At 38.1% G+C, this 18755-nt stretch overlaps 1 protein-coding gene across 3 annotated transcripts; it reads left to right on the top strand.

Annotated features, from left to right (window-relative positions):
• Positions 1–10925: 10925 nt before the first annotated feature.
• LOC144717099 (peptidoglycan-binding LysM domain-containing protein) lies at positions 10926–14238 on the top strand. Of its 3 annotated transcripts, XR_013585053.1 has the most exons (5): positions 10926–11533; positions 11731–11861; positions 12498–13236; positions 13756–13943; positions 14021–14238. XR_013585053.1 is itself a non-coding variant. In XM_078592422.1 (3 exons), exons 1-3 carry the CDS (start codon positions 11336–11338, stop codon positions 13093–13095), a joined length of 927 nt encoding a protein of 308 aa, XP_078448548.1. In that variant the 5' UTR covers positions 10926–11335; the 3' UTR covers positions 13096–13361. The 3 variants fall into 3 exon arrangements, 1 of the variants encoding a protein (XP_078448548.1); XR_013585052.1 differs by lacking the exon at positions 13756–13943; XM_078592422.1 differs by lacking the exons at positions 13756–13943; positions 14021–14238 and having other exon boundaries at positions 12498–13361.
• The last annotated feature ends 4517 nt before the right edge of the window (positions 14239–18755 follow it).

The following is an 18755-nucleotide window of genomic DNA, read 5'->3' as shown; positions in this document are numbered from 1 at the left end:
AGTTAATAGTAAGTTTATATATGTGTATATTTTTTTATATGGATTTTATGAAGGGACGAGGACATTTCTGTCGAACGCCCGTGAGATGTTCGACAGAATGCCCGATAGATTTCGAGTAGTAACGAAGATAAAAGGGTTGATTCTGTCGAACGCCCGTGAGATGTTCAACGGAATGCTGAAAAGAAGATGGTATATATTTTCAATGTTTTTATAAGTTCGAATGGGTTAGAATTTAGTTAAATCGAAGAATATTGATCGAGCACACTAGGTATTCGATGCAATGCCACAACAAAATCTGTGAATCAAAATCGATTGAAATTGCACTGTATGGTGAAATGTTTGGTAAAACTTTACGCTAAGATCAAAACGGATGTATAAGGGATCTATCTACGAAGATTAGATCTCATCGAACGCCCTGATTCGGAGAACAGGGATAGCAGTGCCAGTCGCCATCGTGGAGCTTCCGTTTAGTCGTTCACCTGCTCTCCTCCTCCATCTGGGTGCAACTCGATGATGATCTGACCTACGAGATCTTCTCGAGAGTCTTTTGAGACTTTAGAGGCGTGTCGCGGCACCTCGCCAGCTACTGGGTCACCTGTGAGAGTCCTACCCCGTCCCTTCTTTTCTTGCGGCCGGAGATGCTCGAATTGGGGCATTTGGGGACTCTTTAAAGGCTCGGGAAGGATCCCAAAGGCCGTCTGATGGAGGGGGACGGCCCTGGGAGTCATCTCAGGCCGTTGGATGGTTGCTGGTCCCTCCTCGTCGGCCGAAGACGGCCTCCGACCGTCGGCGTCGACAGCCAGGGGCTAAATTGGACGGAAATGCCCCTGGCCATCCGATTGTCATTATAAAACTCCAACGGCTGCAATTAAATCACAGCCGTGGATCCCTTCTTATGGTGCACCCGAGCTGCTGCCACGTCAGCGCTTCATCGGTGTCCGTGTAAGCACTTCATGTCCCCTTCGCCATCTCTCATTCATCCATCGACAGGTGACGCAGTCGCGGGACCGTTAGAGGACTGAAAAGAAAAGAAGAATAATCCAATTAAGTGTGGCGAGATAGATCTCACCGTCCAATCTCCTCTAGGAAGATTGGACGGCTGAGATCATTTCTCGCTGTTTAAACAAAGCCCGAAAAGATATGGACTTTGAGCCGGGCTGGCTCGAAGCCCAGTCTCTTTTTACCTTATTTTCTTATAACCCGCGGCCCGTCGGGCCACGATCCGTAGAATCCACGGCGGCCCGGCCTGTTGCGATTATAAAAGTTGGGATTTCGCAATCACATATGGAAAGTTTCTAAAATATTAAGCGGTATATATATTTTGACATACAATACCTTTGAGTGGGCTATTTGAGTGGCGGTCTTTGCCCGCAGCTGGGCCTGCCTGATCACCGTTGTGCTAGCCGGCCTGGCAGCTGGCTTGTAGACCGATGCTTTGGACCCCATAGACGGCCCAATAAACCACCTTTTTTATCTTTATTTATCTTTTTTCTTTCTTCAAATTCAATTCATATTTTACCCCTTCAATTTTATAGACAAGATACTAAATAGAACATCAGAAAATTAAATAGGTATTAAAGGCATATTTCAACTAAAAAATATTTAAATTGTATAACATGCATAAAATGACATTAAAATGCATCACTTTTATCATTTGCTCTATTTAGTGCATGACATGCAATATTTCAGAAAATAGGGTAAACTACACATGGTCTGATCCCATAGCCGGCCCAATAAACCACCTTTTTATCTTTATTTATCTTTTTTCTTTCTCCAAATTCAATACAGATTTTACCCCTTCAATTTCATAGGCAAGATACTAAATAGAACATGAGAAAATTAAATAGGTATTAAAGGCATATTTCAACTAAAAAATATTTAAATTGTATAACATATTTGATGCAAATCTGCTAAAAAACTTTTATGTTGTAGAGGATATAATCTCCGACAAAGACACATTATCAAGGAACCCACTATGGGACATATTTGATGCAAATCTTTTATGTCATGTTCAAGAACTTGATGATAATAGAAACATGTGGTGGACAAGCCAACCACACATGACATATCTTATTCCCTGTTGATGAATAGAGTGTATTCGTTATAACGCATGTAAGTTGTTAATAATGAAGTCCATGAATACATGATCAGGTTTAGTTAATTAAGATGAGATCATAATACTCAGGTCTCTAGTCTTAAATCATCCAGCCTCACTCATTTGATGAGTATGGCCAATCTCATAGCCATTAGTGTGGGGACACTAAGGATAGATACTAGGTACTCTTTAGCAGAAAAAATTCTTCAAATTGATTCATATGAATCCCTTAATGGTATTACACCAATTTGTCAATCAGGTTGATTCATGATATGGTTGTGTAAGTGGTCCTCAGACATGAGTCACCATAGATGTCTTGTGGACGGGCAGTTGTACCTTGGCTATGACATACAAGTTACTAATCATGGGATTCTAAACAGTATTAGTTTAGATGCATCAAGAAGTTATTAAAGAATATTGAGGGGTTAAGATGGGATTATCCACCCTCAATATAAGAGGAGACAACTCAAGGAAGATGACGCGATGAAGTCCTTAGCCAAGGCACAAAGATATTGGAGAAGAGTTCTCTAATTATACCCAAATGCATCAATATTAACTTGGATGACCGATTAGGGTTTGGTAGTTCACCATACCCTAAGTCATCCTAGGATCAACAAGTGGATTAAGGGCTATACTTACCCTATAAGTAATGACAAACAGGTTCCCTGCGTGAGTCGTTTCACAATCCTCTGTATCTTCTAGAGCACGAGGTGTAGTGTGGCACCCTACAGGTTGGAGACTTGATCAATTGATGAGGTTAGATTGATCCAGCATTAATTAATCTATATATTGATATGGTAAAATTTGGAAGGTTAATAAAGTTTATTGGGCCATTGGATTCATTAACTAGAATGATACATTGGCCTACAGGGTCACATGCTTATGGTCTTTTGGACGTCAAATGATATAATTAAACTTTGGGGGTTTTATGAAAAATATCCACATTATAAATAAGGGAAGGCCCTGAATGAAATTCACCTAGGCCAGAATTGTTGAAGGCCCTTCCATTTATTCTCCGCTGATATTCTCTCTATTCCTTGTGCGATCGAGACGACATAGAAACGACGATGAATGATGAATGGAGCTCGTCAAGGCAAAAGAGGAGATTCAACATGCCATAGACCACATGGATACATCAAGAGGATGCTCAAATGAGCAGCGCAACATGACTTAGGAAGGATCCAAGAAATCATGGATGTGATTTAAATCCAGGTGATTTGTTTCATGTTTTAATAATGTCCTTACGACTCAATTCCAAGCTTTCATCCATATCAAGGACCCATAGAGTCCAACAGTGGATATTCTAAATATATGAGTTGTTTGCCTATGTCCTTTGTAATGGTGCTCATTTTGATATAACACTAAAGATGTTGCTGATAGGATATGATTAAAGAGTTCGCTATATGAAGGTTTAATGTTACATGCCCTCAATGATCTATTAGCAATTAAGATATTGTGAAAATAGAGAACATAAGGCCATGGCACACTAGATATAGTTTTTTTGATAAGTGGAATAGGACTTGTAGATATAGTAGCCAAAAATATATTCAAAGCTCACATGGTCAATGGATCATTAGCATATAATGAAATGCAAAATATGACCTTATGGACTAACAGGTTGCATATGTGCAGAGAATAATCCTTCCTAAAAATTACCAATGACCTCATCATTCAATTCCATTATGAATCATACTCAAATTTATTGTTAATTTTATCACGAACAAGATTAAGTCACCTAGTTAAATTAAAATTGCTAAATACTTCCAAAGTTGAATGCTTACAAAAAATACAGAGACCCCCTAGAATAACCAATAAGGTGAATGTCCTTTTAAAATGAAAAAAATGATGCATCTTAAGTTAGTATGTTAATGAAGAGAATGAACATTGCAATATAAGAATCAATGTATATTTTCACCATGGTCTGAAAGGACACTAACTAATGAACTACATGTATTACCTACATCAATTGATAAATAGATAAAATTAGATGAAAAGACAATATAATGTTAAGGCTAGAAAGTGTCACCAAAGGTTTTAATGATCACAGTATTGATAATGAACCTCAAGCTTCTCATGGGAAATATGTTGTATTTAGAAAACTTTGATGCTCTTAGCCTATATACAAAATTGGGTCTATTATAAATAAACTTAGATATTTTCTGAATATTGTTAAAATCTGTACTTCCATTTATTTTATGACTAAATTCATTACTTTTGTGTCAAAATTCAATCATATATCCCATCAGATGTTTCTTACAATTACCTCCAAGTTGATATTTCTCTTATGAAGAGTGCATATTAAGTGAATAAGGCTTATCTTTATGAGCTTTGAAAAATTGACAAATGGAGATTGCCTAAAATTTATGAGATGCCTACTTAGTGCCATTCATTTTCAATCATATTTCACTTGCTAACCATGGCACACACACACATATGTTACTCAAGTTTATAATTTGGAAATTGAGATCATGCCAAAGATATGTTAGGGTTGATACATGCTGATGTTGTGAGTGTGAAAATTTTTTGATGAGATCGAGGAGAAAAATCCTAATGTAATGCACATAGTTGATTAAGAAAAATCTTATTGGATTTATTTATTGCATTTATAGAGTTACAGTTCAAACAATTCCACCACAAACAGCATAAATGCCCACAAATTTAATTGCTAGAATGAGGTTCACGGATATTGAATTTACTGTCATTGATTTTATGATTTAAAAAACCCCATATTTCTAAAATAATCTAAATTTATAGTAATATATTAAACATAAAATAAATAGTTTTCACTAATTCTTTTTATTTTAAATTATTTTCTTATGTTTTATTTAATTTTAGTATATTTCGTTCCTCGAAAATAGCTAAAATTTAAAAAAGTAAAAAAAACCTCTAGAATTATTGTAAAACATATTTGAACCAAAACTTACTCTATCATTACCTGCTCTTTCTGGATTTGACTCTTATGTACCCTTCACTAAGGAAAACTTGCTAAATATTGTTACACAAGAGAGAGCCTTGAAACAACATATTTTAGCCCAATTTCTGGTTAATCAACTTGCCCCATTTTTGGGGAGCAGTTGTCATTGAGGTGATCAATTTATTTTCATTTTTATTTATTCAATCTCATATTTTTCAGCACAGAAAGGATAGGTATACGTATTTACTTAATCCTTTTATTATTCAACATATTACTACATCTTGATATGAATTGAAAATTTTATGGAAGAAATTCTCGTTCTGGACATCATGATCAATGTTTTATTTCTAATGAAGAATGTGTTGCTGCTTATTATTCTTATAAATAATCATATTCTGGAAGAAAGCACCATTTTCCAGAAAATTTTATCAGGACTAGACTTAATTCTCATTGTCATCTGCATAATTATTTTTGTATCACTTGATTTAGATGTATCCATGCAGATGGAGCATGCCAGTATATCAAGATGTTAAATGCAGCGCAAGCAAGGAACAAAAATGGCAACACCAATGGGGCGTGGGGGGAAAGAAAGGAAGCAAAAATGTAAACCATGAATCTAGGCCTCCATTTCATCACAGACCATTCCATTCTACGTTTCAACCTCAATCTTAATAACATTTTCATCATGCACCTTTAATCACTCAAAATTATGATGATAACATAGTGCAGATGACGTTAGAAAATACTTGATGGATGCTAGACGTGATATAAAATATTATAAGCGAGCAAGATGAGCTAGAGACTTCTCCTATAAACCTCGTGGAAGAAAAACAAACCAACATGTCTCTAAATTAATGACAATACTAAAATAAGAACTTATGTTATTCTTATCAGATATCTCATTTTGAATCACATGCATCATCTTCCATCATCTTCATCATCTTCAATAGATGAAATAATTCCCTTCTAGAAAATTCCTGATGATGGAGTTAAAGGAGATGAGAATGAGCATAATAAAGTTTTGTTATAAAATAGAAATGAAGTAAATCCACGTCCAGAACATCATGAAACTCATATTTCTCTTCCAAGGGCCCGTCATCATGGAATTTCAAATGGTAATTCAATTGAATGCATAACTAAAGATGACACATCAAAATATGGCATTTATATAAGAAAATTAAATGAAAATGTTTTGATAGTTTTGTAATTTTTTTACTATGCTTGAATATCAAATATCAACTACGAGTGGTGATGACTTTTTAAAGATGAATTACGATAAGAAGAAAACATGCATAGAAATTTTGAATGTAGTTCTGTAAAGGAAAACTTAAATGAAGATCTATTTTAATAAATTATCTCATATATTCTTATGTTATTGGTGGATGAATACACTCATATGAAACAAAGTTTCTGTTTGAGATTTTATAAAGAATATTAAAGTATGCATGATATTCATATACTAATTTTGGACGTTAAAAATGACAGTTAAAACTATTTCAATGATAATAAAATTGAGTGACACTATTTCTACTCATTGCATGATCATTTTATGATAAAAATTATCATCAAAAATATTTTTTATCCTTTTGTTCTAGAAATATGAAATTAAATTGCTTTCTTTTATTAGATATTTTCATAAAAATTCAAAGATATGTATGGTGTTCCATGGATTTAAATGACAGTTCATTAGAATCCATTGAACAACCTGAAGAAAAATGAAAGATATGTCTCATAGCATGGCATGATCATCTTTCCCATGGTGAAAGCTTTTCCTTCACAGTCAATTTTATACACACAATGATTACATTTAATTCATGAATATTTGTACGTTCATTATATACATATCTTTTAGCTATATTGAGTTTTCCATGTCCAATATTAATATTAAAAGGCTTATTTTTATTGATTGGACAAACCATTTTTTTTGAAAAATATTTGTGGTCTGGATTAAATACAAATGGCATGCTATTATGATATATTGATTTATTTAATGAAGATGTATCATAGTTCATGCATACTCTCCTCCATTTAGGAAAATTTTCGCATGAGTTGGTTTTCTGGATAAAATTTATATTCTCTTACCATGCAATATTTATTGAGCCAATAGAAATATGATCGCTATCTCAATTTTGGAGTAAGACAATATTAAAACCAACCCTTAAAATATAGGGTTTTCAGAATGGTTATTGAATATCTAGTATGTATATAATTAAATCCATGAAATAAACTTTCTTTCTAGTTTATTTGCATAGGATTATCCTTTAAAATTTGCCAGATATTTTGTTAAAGTTTGTATCTTCTCCGTTTTTTTCATCTTTTTCTTGATTTTTTTGTGTTGTTTTTATTTATTCATTCAGATATTTGAATGGCAGAGACTTGTGTTCCAATGGTGAACCATGAGTAAATATAAATTTAAAGATATGCATGAATAACAAGAAGCATAATATTAGCCCTTGAATCATTCACTGTACCCATTGAAATGCATGTCTTCAGGTCAACATCAAGCAGAACATGTCTTCATTTCATCTTACCTCAGATATAACAAGAAATCTGTAAGGATGATTAAATAGTCAAGATTGGATTGTCTTCTCTCGGTATAAGAGGAGATTGACTCAAGGAATAAGAAAATTTTAAATTCTCAGCCAAAGTAGTGGAGTCCTTGGAGAAGATCTATGCATTAGTATTAAAATGAATGACATATCAGGGTTTTGATGGTTATAACCTTACCCTAAGTCATTTGGGAGTTGTGCACATAGAAATAATTATATATGCATGGTAACCTGTGATGGAAAAGGTTCCATGAGAGACTTCATACAAACCTCTGTATATTTTTTAGCATGAGGCGTAGATTGGCCGCCCACGGGCTGGAATCTGCAGGCGGTTGCCAGGAAAGTTATAACCTAGATAAATGCATGGGCCTAGAGAATCACATGCATAAGATATATTGACAATGGTGGACATACATAAATAGTTAGGACCTTGTGTGAAAAGTTCAAAAATAAATATAACAAAGGGGTGTCCACACCACCAGATCTGGGCACAGCCCTTGTCTTTCCACTTCTCAAAACCTCTATCCTTCAAGTAAGTCTAGTTAGTGAGAATATCAACTAGATCTTCAAGGAGTGTTGAAGAAGTTAAGGAAAATATATATCATTGCATCCGTATCGTGGATACATCTAGAGGTCCAGCATGTGAAACAGCTTGAAGGTACTATTTTAGGGGACAAATTGAGAACCTAATTTGGTTCACATCAGGTTATGTGACTATCTGAAGTTTCATAGATCAATTCTGAATTGGTTTACTTATTCTGCTCCATGAAATATTATTTCTCACAGTCAATCAAAGCATTAAAACCCAACATTGATTTTTGATGTACTACTATGAAAACTGATGAGTTCCTTGATGGCTGAGGGTTGAGACGAAAATATCTCGTGTAAACAAATTAGATCCTATTAGGCTTCATTCCTTCCATTTATCACCACTATTTGTCATCCATTCCTAAGCCTTAATGCCAATCGACTCCAAAAAAGCAAAATTTTATATCTATATGAGGATATAATAATTTTATTGTCCTGAAATTTCAGGTCCAAAAATGAAATGTTTGTCTGATTGACCAGACAGTCATAAGGTATTGAGCACTAACTCCATGACTTTTGCTTCAAAAGACACAGACATGTTCACGTAGTTGACCTTTGATTGATGCCGAGTTGATCGAGGGTCATTCAGTCTATCTAGAACTTGAGACATGAAATCATTAATTAAAATATCAATCAAAAGATTAATTTAGACATTTTATGATAAATGTCATAGCATTCAATATTCAAAAAGGTCTCCATTAGATGCTCATTATTTTTCATTCATGCCATTAATCCACCCCAGTTTTAGTTTCTTGTAAAAAAGGTTGCATTGATAACTTGGTTATGCGTTTGTTTTGCTCATCTATTCTTTTGAATTAAATAAGAGCTCCCGCAATTTTACATGAATTTTTCTTCTACTCCGTATGTTCTTTTCAAATGTATTCCTTAAAATCTCACGTCATGATTTTCAAAAAGTAAGATGATAAGATGAAATAATTTATTAGATTGACATAATTAAGCAGTGGGAGAAATGTTTAACAAGCTCAGTACTTATTTTTTATTAACATAAAATATTAATGGAAAGATAGTTAAATGCGTGCACGCATTAAGAGAGACGTATATGATTGCATGCATACGACATGGTTTAAAGCGACCACTCAGAAGTCAACATAGCTGTCCAACGCGTCTTACCTAAGCCAGCGATACAACTGTCGGTGATCAGAGAGAGAGGGATAGAGAGAGAAAGACGGAGAGAGAGAGAGAGACAGACGGACAGAGGGAAAGAGATGAGAGAGAAAAGAGAGAAGAGTGACACAGACAGAAGGAGAGAGAAAAGAGAGAGAAGAGTGATAGAGACAGAAGGAGAGAGAAAAGAGAGAGAGAGAGAGAGAGAGAGAGAAGAGACGCAGAGAAGGATAGAGAAGAGAGAGATAGAGGAGAGAGAAGAGAGACAAAGGCAGAGAGGAGAGAGAGGGGGGAGAGGGGAGAGAGAAGAGAGATAAAGAAGGAGAGGAGAGAGAGGGGAAGAGGGGAGAGAGAAGAGAGACAAAGAAGGAGAGGAGAGAGAGGGTGGAGAGTGGAGAAAGAAGAGAGACAAAGAAAGAGAGAGAGAAGAGACAAAAGAAGACAGACAGGGAGAAAGAGGAGAGAAAAGAGAGACAGAGAGGAGAGCCAGACAGAAAGAGAGAAGAGAGACAGAGACAGAGGGAGAGAGATGAGAGACAGACAGAGTAAGAAAGAGGAAAGAGAAACAGAGAGTGAGATAGAGAGAGAGAAGAAAAAAGAGCGAGAAAGAGAAAGAGAGTAAAAGACTCCGCGCAGGAAGAGAAAGAGAGAGAGAGTAAAGGAGACAGCAGGGAGAGAGGAAAGGGATGAAGAGAGAGAAATAGAAAGAGAGATTAAAAGAGACAGAGCAGGGAGAAGAGGGATAGAGAGGAAGGAAGAGAGAGAGAAAAAGAGAGAGGAGGGAGAGAGAGAGAGAGAGGATGGAGGAAGAGAGAGAAAGATAGAGAGAGAGAGAGAGAGAAAGAGGTAAAGAGAGAGGGAGGAAGAGAGAGAAAGATTGAGAAAGAGATAACGAGAGAGGGAGGAAGAGAGAGAAAGATTGAGAAAGAGGGAGGAAGAGAGAGAAAGATTGAGAGAGAGGGAGGAAGAGAGAGAAAGATTGAGAGAGAGGGAGGAAGAGAGAGAAAGAGAGAGAGAGAGGGAGGAAGAGAGAGAAAGATAGAGAGAGAGGGAGGAAGAGAGAGAAAGATAGAGAGAGAGGGAGGAAGAGAGAGAAAGATAGAGAGAGAGGGAGGAAGAGAGAGAAAGATAGAGAGAGAGAGAGAGAGAGAGAGAGAGAGAGAGAGAGAGAGGGAGGGAGAAAGAGAGAGAAAGAGAGAGAGAGAGGGAGGAAGAGAGAGAAAGAGAGAGAGAGAGGGAGGAAGAGAGAGAAAGATTGAGAGAGAGGGAGGAAGAGAGAGAAAGATTGAGAGAGAGGGAGGAAGAGAGAGAAAGATTGAGAGAGAGGGAGGAAGAGAGAGAAAGATTGAGAGAGAGGGAGGAAGAGAGAGAAAGATTGAGAGAGAGGGAGGAAGAGAGAGAAAGATTGTGAGAGAGAGGGAGGAAGAGAGAGAAAGATAGAGAGAGGGAGGAAGAGAGAGAAAGATAGAGAGAGGGAGGAAGAGAGAGAAAGATAGAGAGAGGGAGGAAGAGAGAAAGATAGAGAGAGAGAGAGAGAGGGAGGAAGAGAGAGAAAGATAGAGAGAGGGAGGAAGAGAGAGAAAGATAGAGAGAGAGAGAGAGAGGGAGGAAGAAGAGAAAGATAGCGAGGGAGAGAGAGGGAGGAGTAGAGAGAGCATTAACGAGGCAGGAAAATTGACAAGCTGGCCGAGTCGGCGAAGGAATAAAATGCACAGAAATATTGACGCGTTTCTGGTCCTTGATCGACGACGTCAACGACAGCGCTCCATTGAATGGTCTCTCAGCACAGAGCAACTTCCCCCTCTCCTGTCGGCGCTCCTGCCTATTACCTCACCCTCACGGCGAGCTACCCCCCAAATCCATTCGATCACAATCGATCCCACCGCGGAAAAAATTTCCTCTTCGGCGTCCCAGATCTCGACAATTCTTGCCCTTCCATGTCATCCCGTCGTTGATTCTTCTAATTCGAGATCTACCGAGTTGGGTGTACAAATCTGCCAACTTTTGGGTGCTCAGAAGGGATTCAAAGGCTTGCAAGAGTTTGTTGTTGTTGTTGGATGAGAGATGCAGGTTGATGAGAGCTCCAGAAAGGGGATTTTTCCTTTGCTCCTGCCCAAGGATTTGTTCACCGATGAGCTTTCCTCATCTCTTTCGTCGTCGTCATGCTCTCCTGAGAGATCAACGGCGCAATTAAGTTATATCGAGCACCAGGTTTCCAAACTGGATACCGTCGCCGGCGTCGCTATAAAATATGGCGTCGAGGTCAGTATTCGGCAATCGGATTGAGAAACAAATCTCAATCCTCTTTCTGTTCAGACATCTTTTGGTCGGTTTGATGCATGCATCAGGACTGCAATTCCGTTGTTTCTGCGATTTTCTTGGTTGAGGGTCTTTCGATCATGCTTCAGAATTTTGATTCAACTGACGAAAGTGTTAATAAAAATGCTACTGAATTCCAGGTGGTTGATATTAAACGGGCGAATTCTCTCGTCACAGATCTCCAGATGTTTGGGCTTAAAACGCTGAAGATTCCCCGACCTGGAAGGCATCCCCCTTCCCCAATAACCTCAAACGGCTTGTCCGGCAAAGGGTACTCTTCTTCGGCGTAATTAAGTTTTATTTGCTTTGATGATGATACGACTCCTGTTGTAATCTTCAAGAAATTGCTACATCAGTAGGTAATCCAAACAATGTAGTTCGATCTTGGCAAGAACACAGATCAAAGTAGAGGAATTCGTGTGTAGAGAGAGAGGGAGAAATCTCTCATCCCTTTTTTTTATTTTTTTTCAAAAAAAAAGAGAGGGGGAGAGATGAGAGAGTGAAGAGAGAGATAGAGAAATCAAGAAAGGGAAAGATTAGGTGGATAGCTAGGAGAATTCAGGTAAGATTCTTCCTGATTGTCTTGCTGGGGAAAGGTCTTATCTATAGAGTCTCCTTTTGAGCCAAAATGCGCCACTCAACTTGTCTCTTGTGTTGCACATGCGACCCTCCTGAGTCGCTTCTTACTCTTTCTCAAGTAATGTCTTGGGAGGTTTGTAACAGATGAGCAGCATTTGAACCGCATTCTCGGGTTTTTTCCTCTATGGTATTATAATTCTAAATAAAACTTTCTACCATCGTCTTCTGACAGAAGAATCCTTGGTTGGATGCACATGTATGCAATTGATGATCTGCTTTGTACTTGTCTGTAGTGTCATTTTCTAACCTGTCCCATTGGTAATGACAGGGAACAAGAATTGGATTGGAAACCTCAGGGAGAATTCTTAAAATCATGTCGATCTTTGCCAGAAAATGGTTCTCAGCGAAAAATAAGCCGTGCAATGAGCAGTTTGCTTGGATATTATGGTCTCAGTACACCCGATGACAATTCCAAAGATGAAGGCACAGAAATGGCCATCTACTTATCTCAGAGTTTGGACAAGAGCTTTGAGGACAGCCAAAACAAGTCAGTAAATCTGGTCAGCAATTCTCCAAAGGAAAATGGCCAACGGACTATGTCTACAAGTCCTACTATACATAATAAAACTGAGAGATCCACAGGCAAGAAACCTGTCCGACGGCGTCAGAAGGTTGACGATGATGTTGATATTGAGAGAAGCTTCGAACAAGTACCAAAATATGGAAGTCGGCTCGAGTTTGAGTCATTGATGACTAATGGAGTGATTAAGTCAACCAATGCCTCAAATTTGTTGGACGCCGATCGTAGCCCATCATCGTGGTCGACTTCCAAACGGTCAACAAAATCAGACAGCCCATCAAAGCCCTTCTTCGACGGCCTGCCGAAGCCAATCACATTCCGAAAAAACAAAGCCGCAATTGATTAGCTTCCTCTGCAGCATATACAAGTCTAAAACATAGCACAGCAGTATGAGATTAATATGAGATTACAGTGGTTTAATAAGGGTCCAGGTCTTCTTCTTCCGAGTTGTCAGTTACCCATCCAACCATATAAGACTTATAAACAGGTACATAAAAAAACTACAGAGTCAGATGATCTTCCATTTTTCCCCCTTGGCAAGATAGCAGAATCCTATTTTTTGTTATTCTTTTGTATTATTAAAAGATGGGAGTGCCAGACATTTTATGTTAATCTTGCTTAGCCAGTTGCCGATGTTTACGAACCTAGTAATTCTCTGGTACGTTGATCGGCTCCCTTAATTGAGAACGCATAGCCTTGCCTTTTCTTTCGGGAAATAACGGATTTCAGAAACGTTTCACTGGGATTTGTCTTTAAGCTTCGACCTTATTTTTAAGCCATGAATTTAAGCCTATCGTGTATTACTTTTCTCTGTTAAGAGGATGTTTTCAAGTCTTTCTATCTTGGTCTGTTCAGGCCCAAAAAATTTGATTTTCAAGACCATGTTGGCTAGTAATTGTGTGACTGACAAGTATATTATTAGAGAAAATCGATTTGACTTGAGAAAATGAGAAAAACATAATTTCCCAGAAAGCTTTCAAGTATGCACTCTGGTCTTTCTTTGCAGGCATTGAAAGTTATTCATAGAACATTCCCACAGAAGAAGTGTTGAAAAATCTTCTCGTGTCCTTCACTAAATTCCCACAGAAGAAGCACCAACTCCTTTTTTTTAAGAAAATTAAGCACTGACTTCTTGCGAGCCACGTATGTTTTGATCCCATCCCCGGTTCAGGATACAGCTTATTGCTTATTAACGTAATCATCTACACTAACAACAACTGCATATATATTTGATTGAAATATATGGTAACTCGTATCCTTCTAATTTTCAGATTCTTTAAAAGATGTGATACATAGGATGAACCAGCCTGAAACAAGCGCTCTTTGTGAGAGACCACACCATCAAGGACAGGCCTTGACATCACTCAAAACAGAGAGGAAACATAATGAATTTAAGAAGCAACAAATGCTGTGGAATTTAAGCAAATATTTTTTAAATGTAAAAATAAATTTTAGGGCACTTCACTCCAAGGGAGGTGCCAAAATATAACTCCAAGTTTTCTAAATCACCACAGTTCTTTCAATTAAGAAAATAGAAACCGATCACAAAGAATTACAGTATAAAAAAATTGAAGCTATATATAGCTAATGCAGACGGCTCTCTTGCTGAATAATGAAGCGTTGGACTTGCCTCATTAAGAAGGAAAATATTGAAAAGTCACCAAGAAAGATGAATCATGAAGATACGTTGTGCTAGCCTCTTAAACCCCACCTTATTCATTGGCATTATCAATCCCCCCAGTTTTTGCTCCTCTTCTTCTTTCCATCCATATCTTGGAATGTGGAAGAACTTCTGATCTGCCTAATCTGTATCAAGATCCTGTGGAAGCTATTTCTAGAAAAAAGATAACCGAATTTGGCAAATTGACATTGAATCCGCAGGTAGACCTCAATGTATCTTGTACAGAATGCAAACGTAGACAAGGATCTTCCTCAGGATCCGTCCCTCTGGCCGCCAGTCCTCCCACTGCTCAAGTCTCTTGGTCTCGTTGGACCCACTGCTGATGACTTCTTGAAAAAGGATTCCAACCCCTTCTTTCTCATCCTTCTTTCCCATCCTTTAAAAAGGGTGTTTCCACACTTGCAACTTATCTGCATGTGTACCTCACTGACCATCTCCATTTTGTGTTGCCTGTGATACATTCTTGAAAACAACATATCAACTAGATAAGCACTTTGGATTACATCAGAACTGGGGTTAGAAATCGTCGATACGACCATGAGGTCGTATCATTTAGTATCAGAGCTACTACAGTCACTAGTTTCATGGGGGATTAAGTTCAAAGCCTGGAAATGCAGTTGGAACAGGTACTGCAACTCCTAGAGAAGCACACCCACCCACCACCACCAAGCCAGGATGTCCATCTTGGGTCAGCTTCCTCTGCAGGCAAGCCCCACCTTCCAGCACCAGTCAACACGCAGGAACAGCAGCCGACGCTTCTGAGCAGGCCAATAGAATCTCCCTTGCCAGAGGTCTCAGTCTCCTAACTGCAGCCCCCCCTCAGCGACGCCCACGAGGTTGCAGTGCCATTGTGGGCCGAGGGTTATCACATTAATCTAGGAGTTGGAGAAGGAAAAAACAAATAGAGCTCGTTTCTAAGTCAGCAGAAGATGGAGTTGCACATGAATAGCCGTATGGCAACTGTAGTTAATGAATATTGCATTTTTCCACAATAAGAACAGTAAGGAATCAGTCGAAGCTATAAGTAAAGAGCCAAGGCTACTAAGAAGGGGGCCAGTCTTTGCGAAGTTCTTTCAGTGCAAGATCTGACACTAAATTCTGCATGCAGCTGAGCAGTTATGCCCACTGTTCTTCCAGGCGTGATGTCTTGTGAATGGAAGTCCTCGATCGAAGTTCAGTACATCGGATATCCAGAGTTGTGTGACTGGGCAGTACATGAATTTGATGATTCATGTTGAATTTGACATTCCGGGAATAGAGTCGTATGAAAAGTGCCTGGGCTACTGGACAGACCAGTAGCATAACAGGGGACACATATTAGAGTAAATGTCAGTGCTCCAGCTTGAAATATTGTGTACTGCCTACTGGCCTTAGAGGAAACAATTATATTTGTGATTTCCACAAGCATAGAACAAGATGAAGTGAATTGCAAGGAGACCCAAACAGAATTGTGGCACAAAAAATCTTTTGGGCTTAACAGAGACATACCCATGATTGGCCAAGAGGATTTGAGATGTAATGCTGGAGACATGCCTCAGGTCATCTTGCATTCTGTTTTTACTATTTTTCAGGGTCATGAGACTCAACAGACAACCAACCAGTCCCAAGAAACTCATTCAGTAAAACAATGAAGAACCCTAGGAGACATTATTGCAGTCTGTAATTCAACACCCAAACATTAAGTACTTCTCAAATAGAACAATGACCCGAACATAAAACACATGTTACTGGTGTCAAAAGTAATACGGTGATTCCCAGATTTCCATCCTCGAGGCTAACAAGAAGTTGATGAGGGCCATCACTGAAAATCCACCGCAGACTTTTAAAGAAGAAAGAACGATGAGACTAATAATAACAAATGGCTTTGGGAGGACCAAACATACAATGATCCACATCTAAGGTCACTTGTGCCTTTATTTGTCAAATGGCTCAAGGTAAATGAAAAAAATGTTCGATGGGAGATTTTGAAAAGACTCAGTTTCAGGAAAGTTGAAAGTATAGCCCTACCTTTAATTTAAATAAGTCCACTTACAATCAAGCGTAAAAATTCCTAAGGAATGCAAATAGGTGGTGTAGATGAAAAATGACACTTATTTGATGACTTCCCAGTTCCATTGTTTCTTCTTTTGGGAACAAGGTCCCCCTTGTCACTCAAGTCCAACATCCATCAAAAGTTGCAACACCCCGAGTATTCCTTAACTTTGTATCTTATCTTTCAGAAATTTAGAGTAGGACTTCAACTCCAACAGGCTACAGCACAGAAGGTACAAATCCTGATTAATAACTTTGACACAAAGACAAAGGATGTGACTACCAAAGGGAAGAATATGTTTAAAGTAAAGACACAAACTAGGGCCTGTATACATGAGAACCTATTGCCTCTACTGATGATCATGCATTAGTTAAACTTTCAATGCTAGGTTTTTCCGAAGCACTGTTTTCAGAAAATACTGAAAGCAAGAGAATGTTAGGTTATAAAACTTACCGAAAACAATTGTGACATTTGACCTGTAGATGCGCCTAGGCCCATGGTGCCCATATTCTCTTGCCTTCTTTATCCTCTGTCTGCTCTGTTGTATGACATATACACATCGATATCTCCGATTGTTTTCCTTGGGACAAAGTCTTTTATCCTTCCCAAATTGTGCAATAAGGAGCAACTTTGTACAAAGATAAAAGATGTGACTAATGGAGGAATATATATATATATATATCAGGTTGAAATAAAGCACTCCAGAATAGTGGGAATCTATTTTCTATCCTAGTGGTTATGCATTTTTTCAACTTTTAATTGTCTGGGCTTTCCAAACCATTTTTTTCAGGAAATACTGAAGGAAAGTGGAGACGAGGATGTAAGGCCCATTGAACATAATAAAAACTTCGATGCACCGACGAAAAATGTGACTAGGATTAGAAAAATCTAAATCAAATTAAAAATAGAAAACAAAGAGTCTGTTTGCATTAATTTTTATTTTCTTTACTGGTAATAATGGTGTCCTAGTGTCGATGTTTTACACTTGTATCCTGACCTTCTTCTGTATCCTTATTGTTTTTAAGTATTGGACTAGAATTCTTTTTAAGATTTTGCTGCACCAGAAATAATAAGATTAGTATCAGGCCAGACGCTTTCTCTCTTTCCTTTCTTCTCTGTCTCAACAATTTATAGGTGGACCACATACTATAAATAGTCCACATGTAACTTTATATAGAACTTGTATATTGTGGAAATGGGCCACGTACTTATAATAGGCTTACAGTTCAGCCATTCTTTTAAAAATGATTTATTCTGATGTGGGGAATTCAACCATTAGTGTGGGTGTCCACATCACCCAACCGTTAAAACAAAGAGCACGCTTTTCCAGTTCTCTAAGTCGTCGCCTTCCCATTCTCCAGGTGCAAAAATTTAGATATATTTTTTTGTTTCCTCTCCATGTTTTTCTCCATCCTTTCAAGAACGCCTTAAGTTATTCCAAACAATGTCAAAGGAGCAAGGTGAAGTTCCCGTTCCAAGTGTTGGGATTCCCAGATGCTGACCCAAACTTTGATGGGTTCGATATTTTTTGAGCGGAGCAAACTTGTGGAGCTGGTTATTTATGGGAAAGGCATTGGGAATGATCTCGTTGAGGAGGCTATCAAACCAGAAAACTGCCTCTACAAGGTGTGAAATAAAGACGAATCTCTCATCAGGAAATGGATTCTGGAAAAACCTTTCATTATGTGAAATTTTATAAGGAATCATGGGAGGAAGTTCACAAAAAAAGTGCTAAGCCAAACAATGACGAGAGGCTCTATGATTTGAATGCCCAATTAGTGCAAAGGCAAAAGAAAGATACAGCATGGTTTATTCTTTTTTGAAGAAAGATACGGTATGATCTATGCCTACAGGTTGAACGCAATCATCAATTGGGCATGTTCATGAAAACAACTTTACATGTTTTACATGTTGTGCCCAGATCTGGAACTGAACAATCCCAGGATGCAGATCCGAGTGTTGGGTTATGGGGCTATGGTTTGGTGCATGAAAACAACTTTCCAATGCAGCAGAAGCTAAAGATGAATTCAAAATTGATCTCAAACACAAACTATACTTTGTGTTCCTTGTGGGGAACTTGTTCCACCCATAACTTGCTTCATGGGAGAGTTTCTTGAACCTGTTCACTTGCCTTGTTGGACTGTTGGATGTCCTCTCCCTCATCGTCAAACTCTTTTTTAAGACTTTGTTGATCTCCTCACCATCAAGAAGCACTTGTGGAATGAGTACAGAAAACAAAGAAAGAAGAAAGGGGGAAGCCCAGATCTGGCTGGCACGGGCACCTAAAATTGGT

The sequence above is a fragment of the Wolffia australiana genome, chromosome 2, assembly GCF_029677425.1.
Source record: "Wolffia australiana isolate 7733 chromosome 2, ASM2967742v1".
Taxonomy (NCBI): Eukaryota; Viridiplantae; Streptophyta; class Magnoliopsida; order Alismatales; family Araceae; genus Wolffia; species Wolffia australiana.
This window is presented reverse-complemented; position numbering and strand designations above follow the sequence as displayed.

Excerpts from the sequence above, each read along its gene's own strand:
- LOC144717099 (XM_078592422.1), top strand. The coding sequence starts at position 11,336 with ATGCAGGTTGATGAGAGCTCCAGAAAGGGGATTTTTCCTTTGCTCCTG. Across the intron at positions 11,534-11,730 it reads CTATAAAATATGGCGTCGAG|GTGGTTGATATTAAACGGGC; the intron begins GTCAGTATTCGG and ends ACTGAATTCCAG. Across the intron at positions 11,862-12,497 it reads AACGGCTTGTCCGGCAAAGG|GGAACAAGAATTGGATTGGA; the intron begins GTACTCTTCTTC and ends TGGTAATGACAG.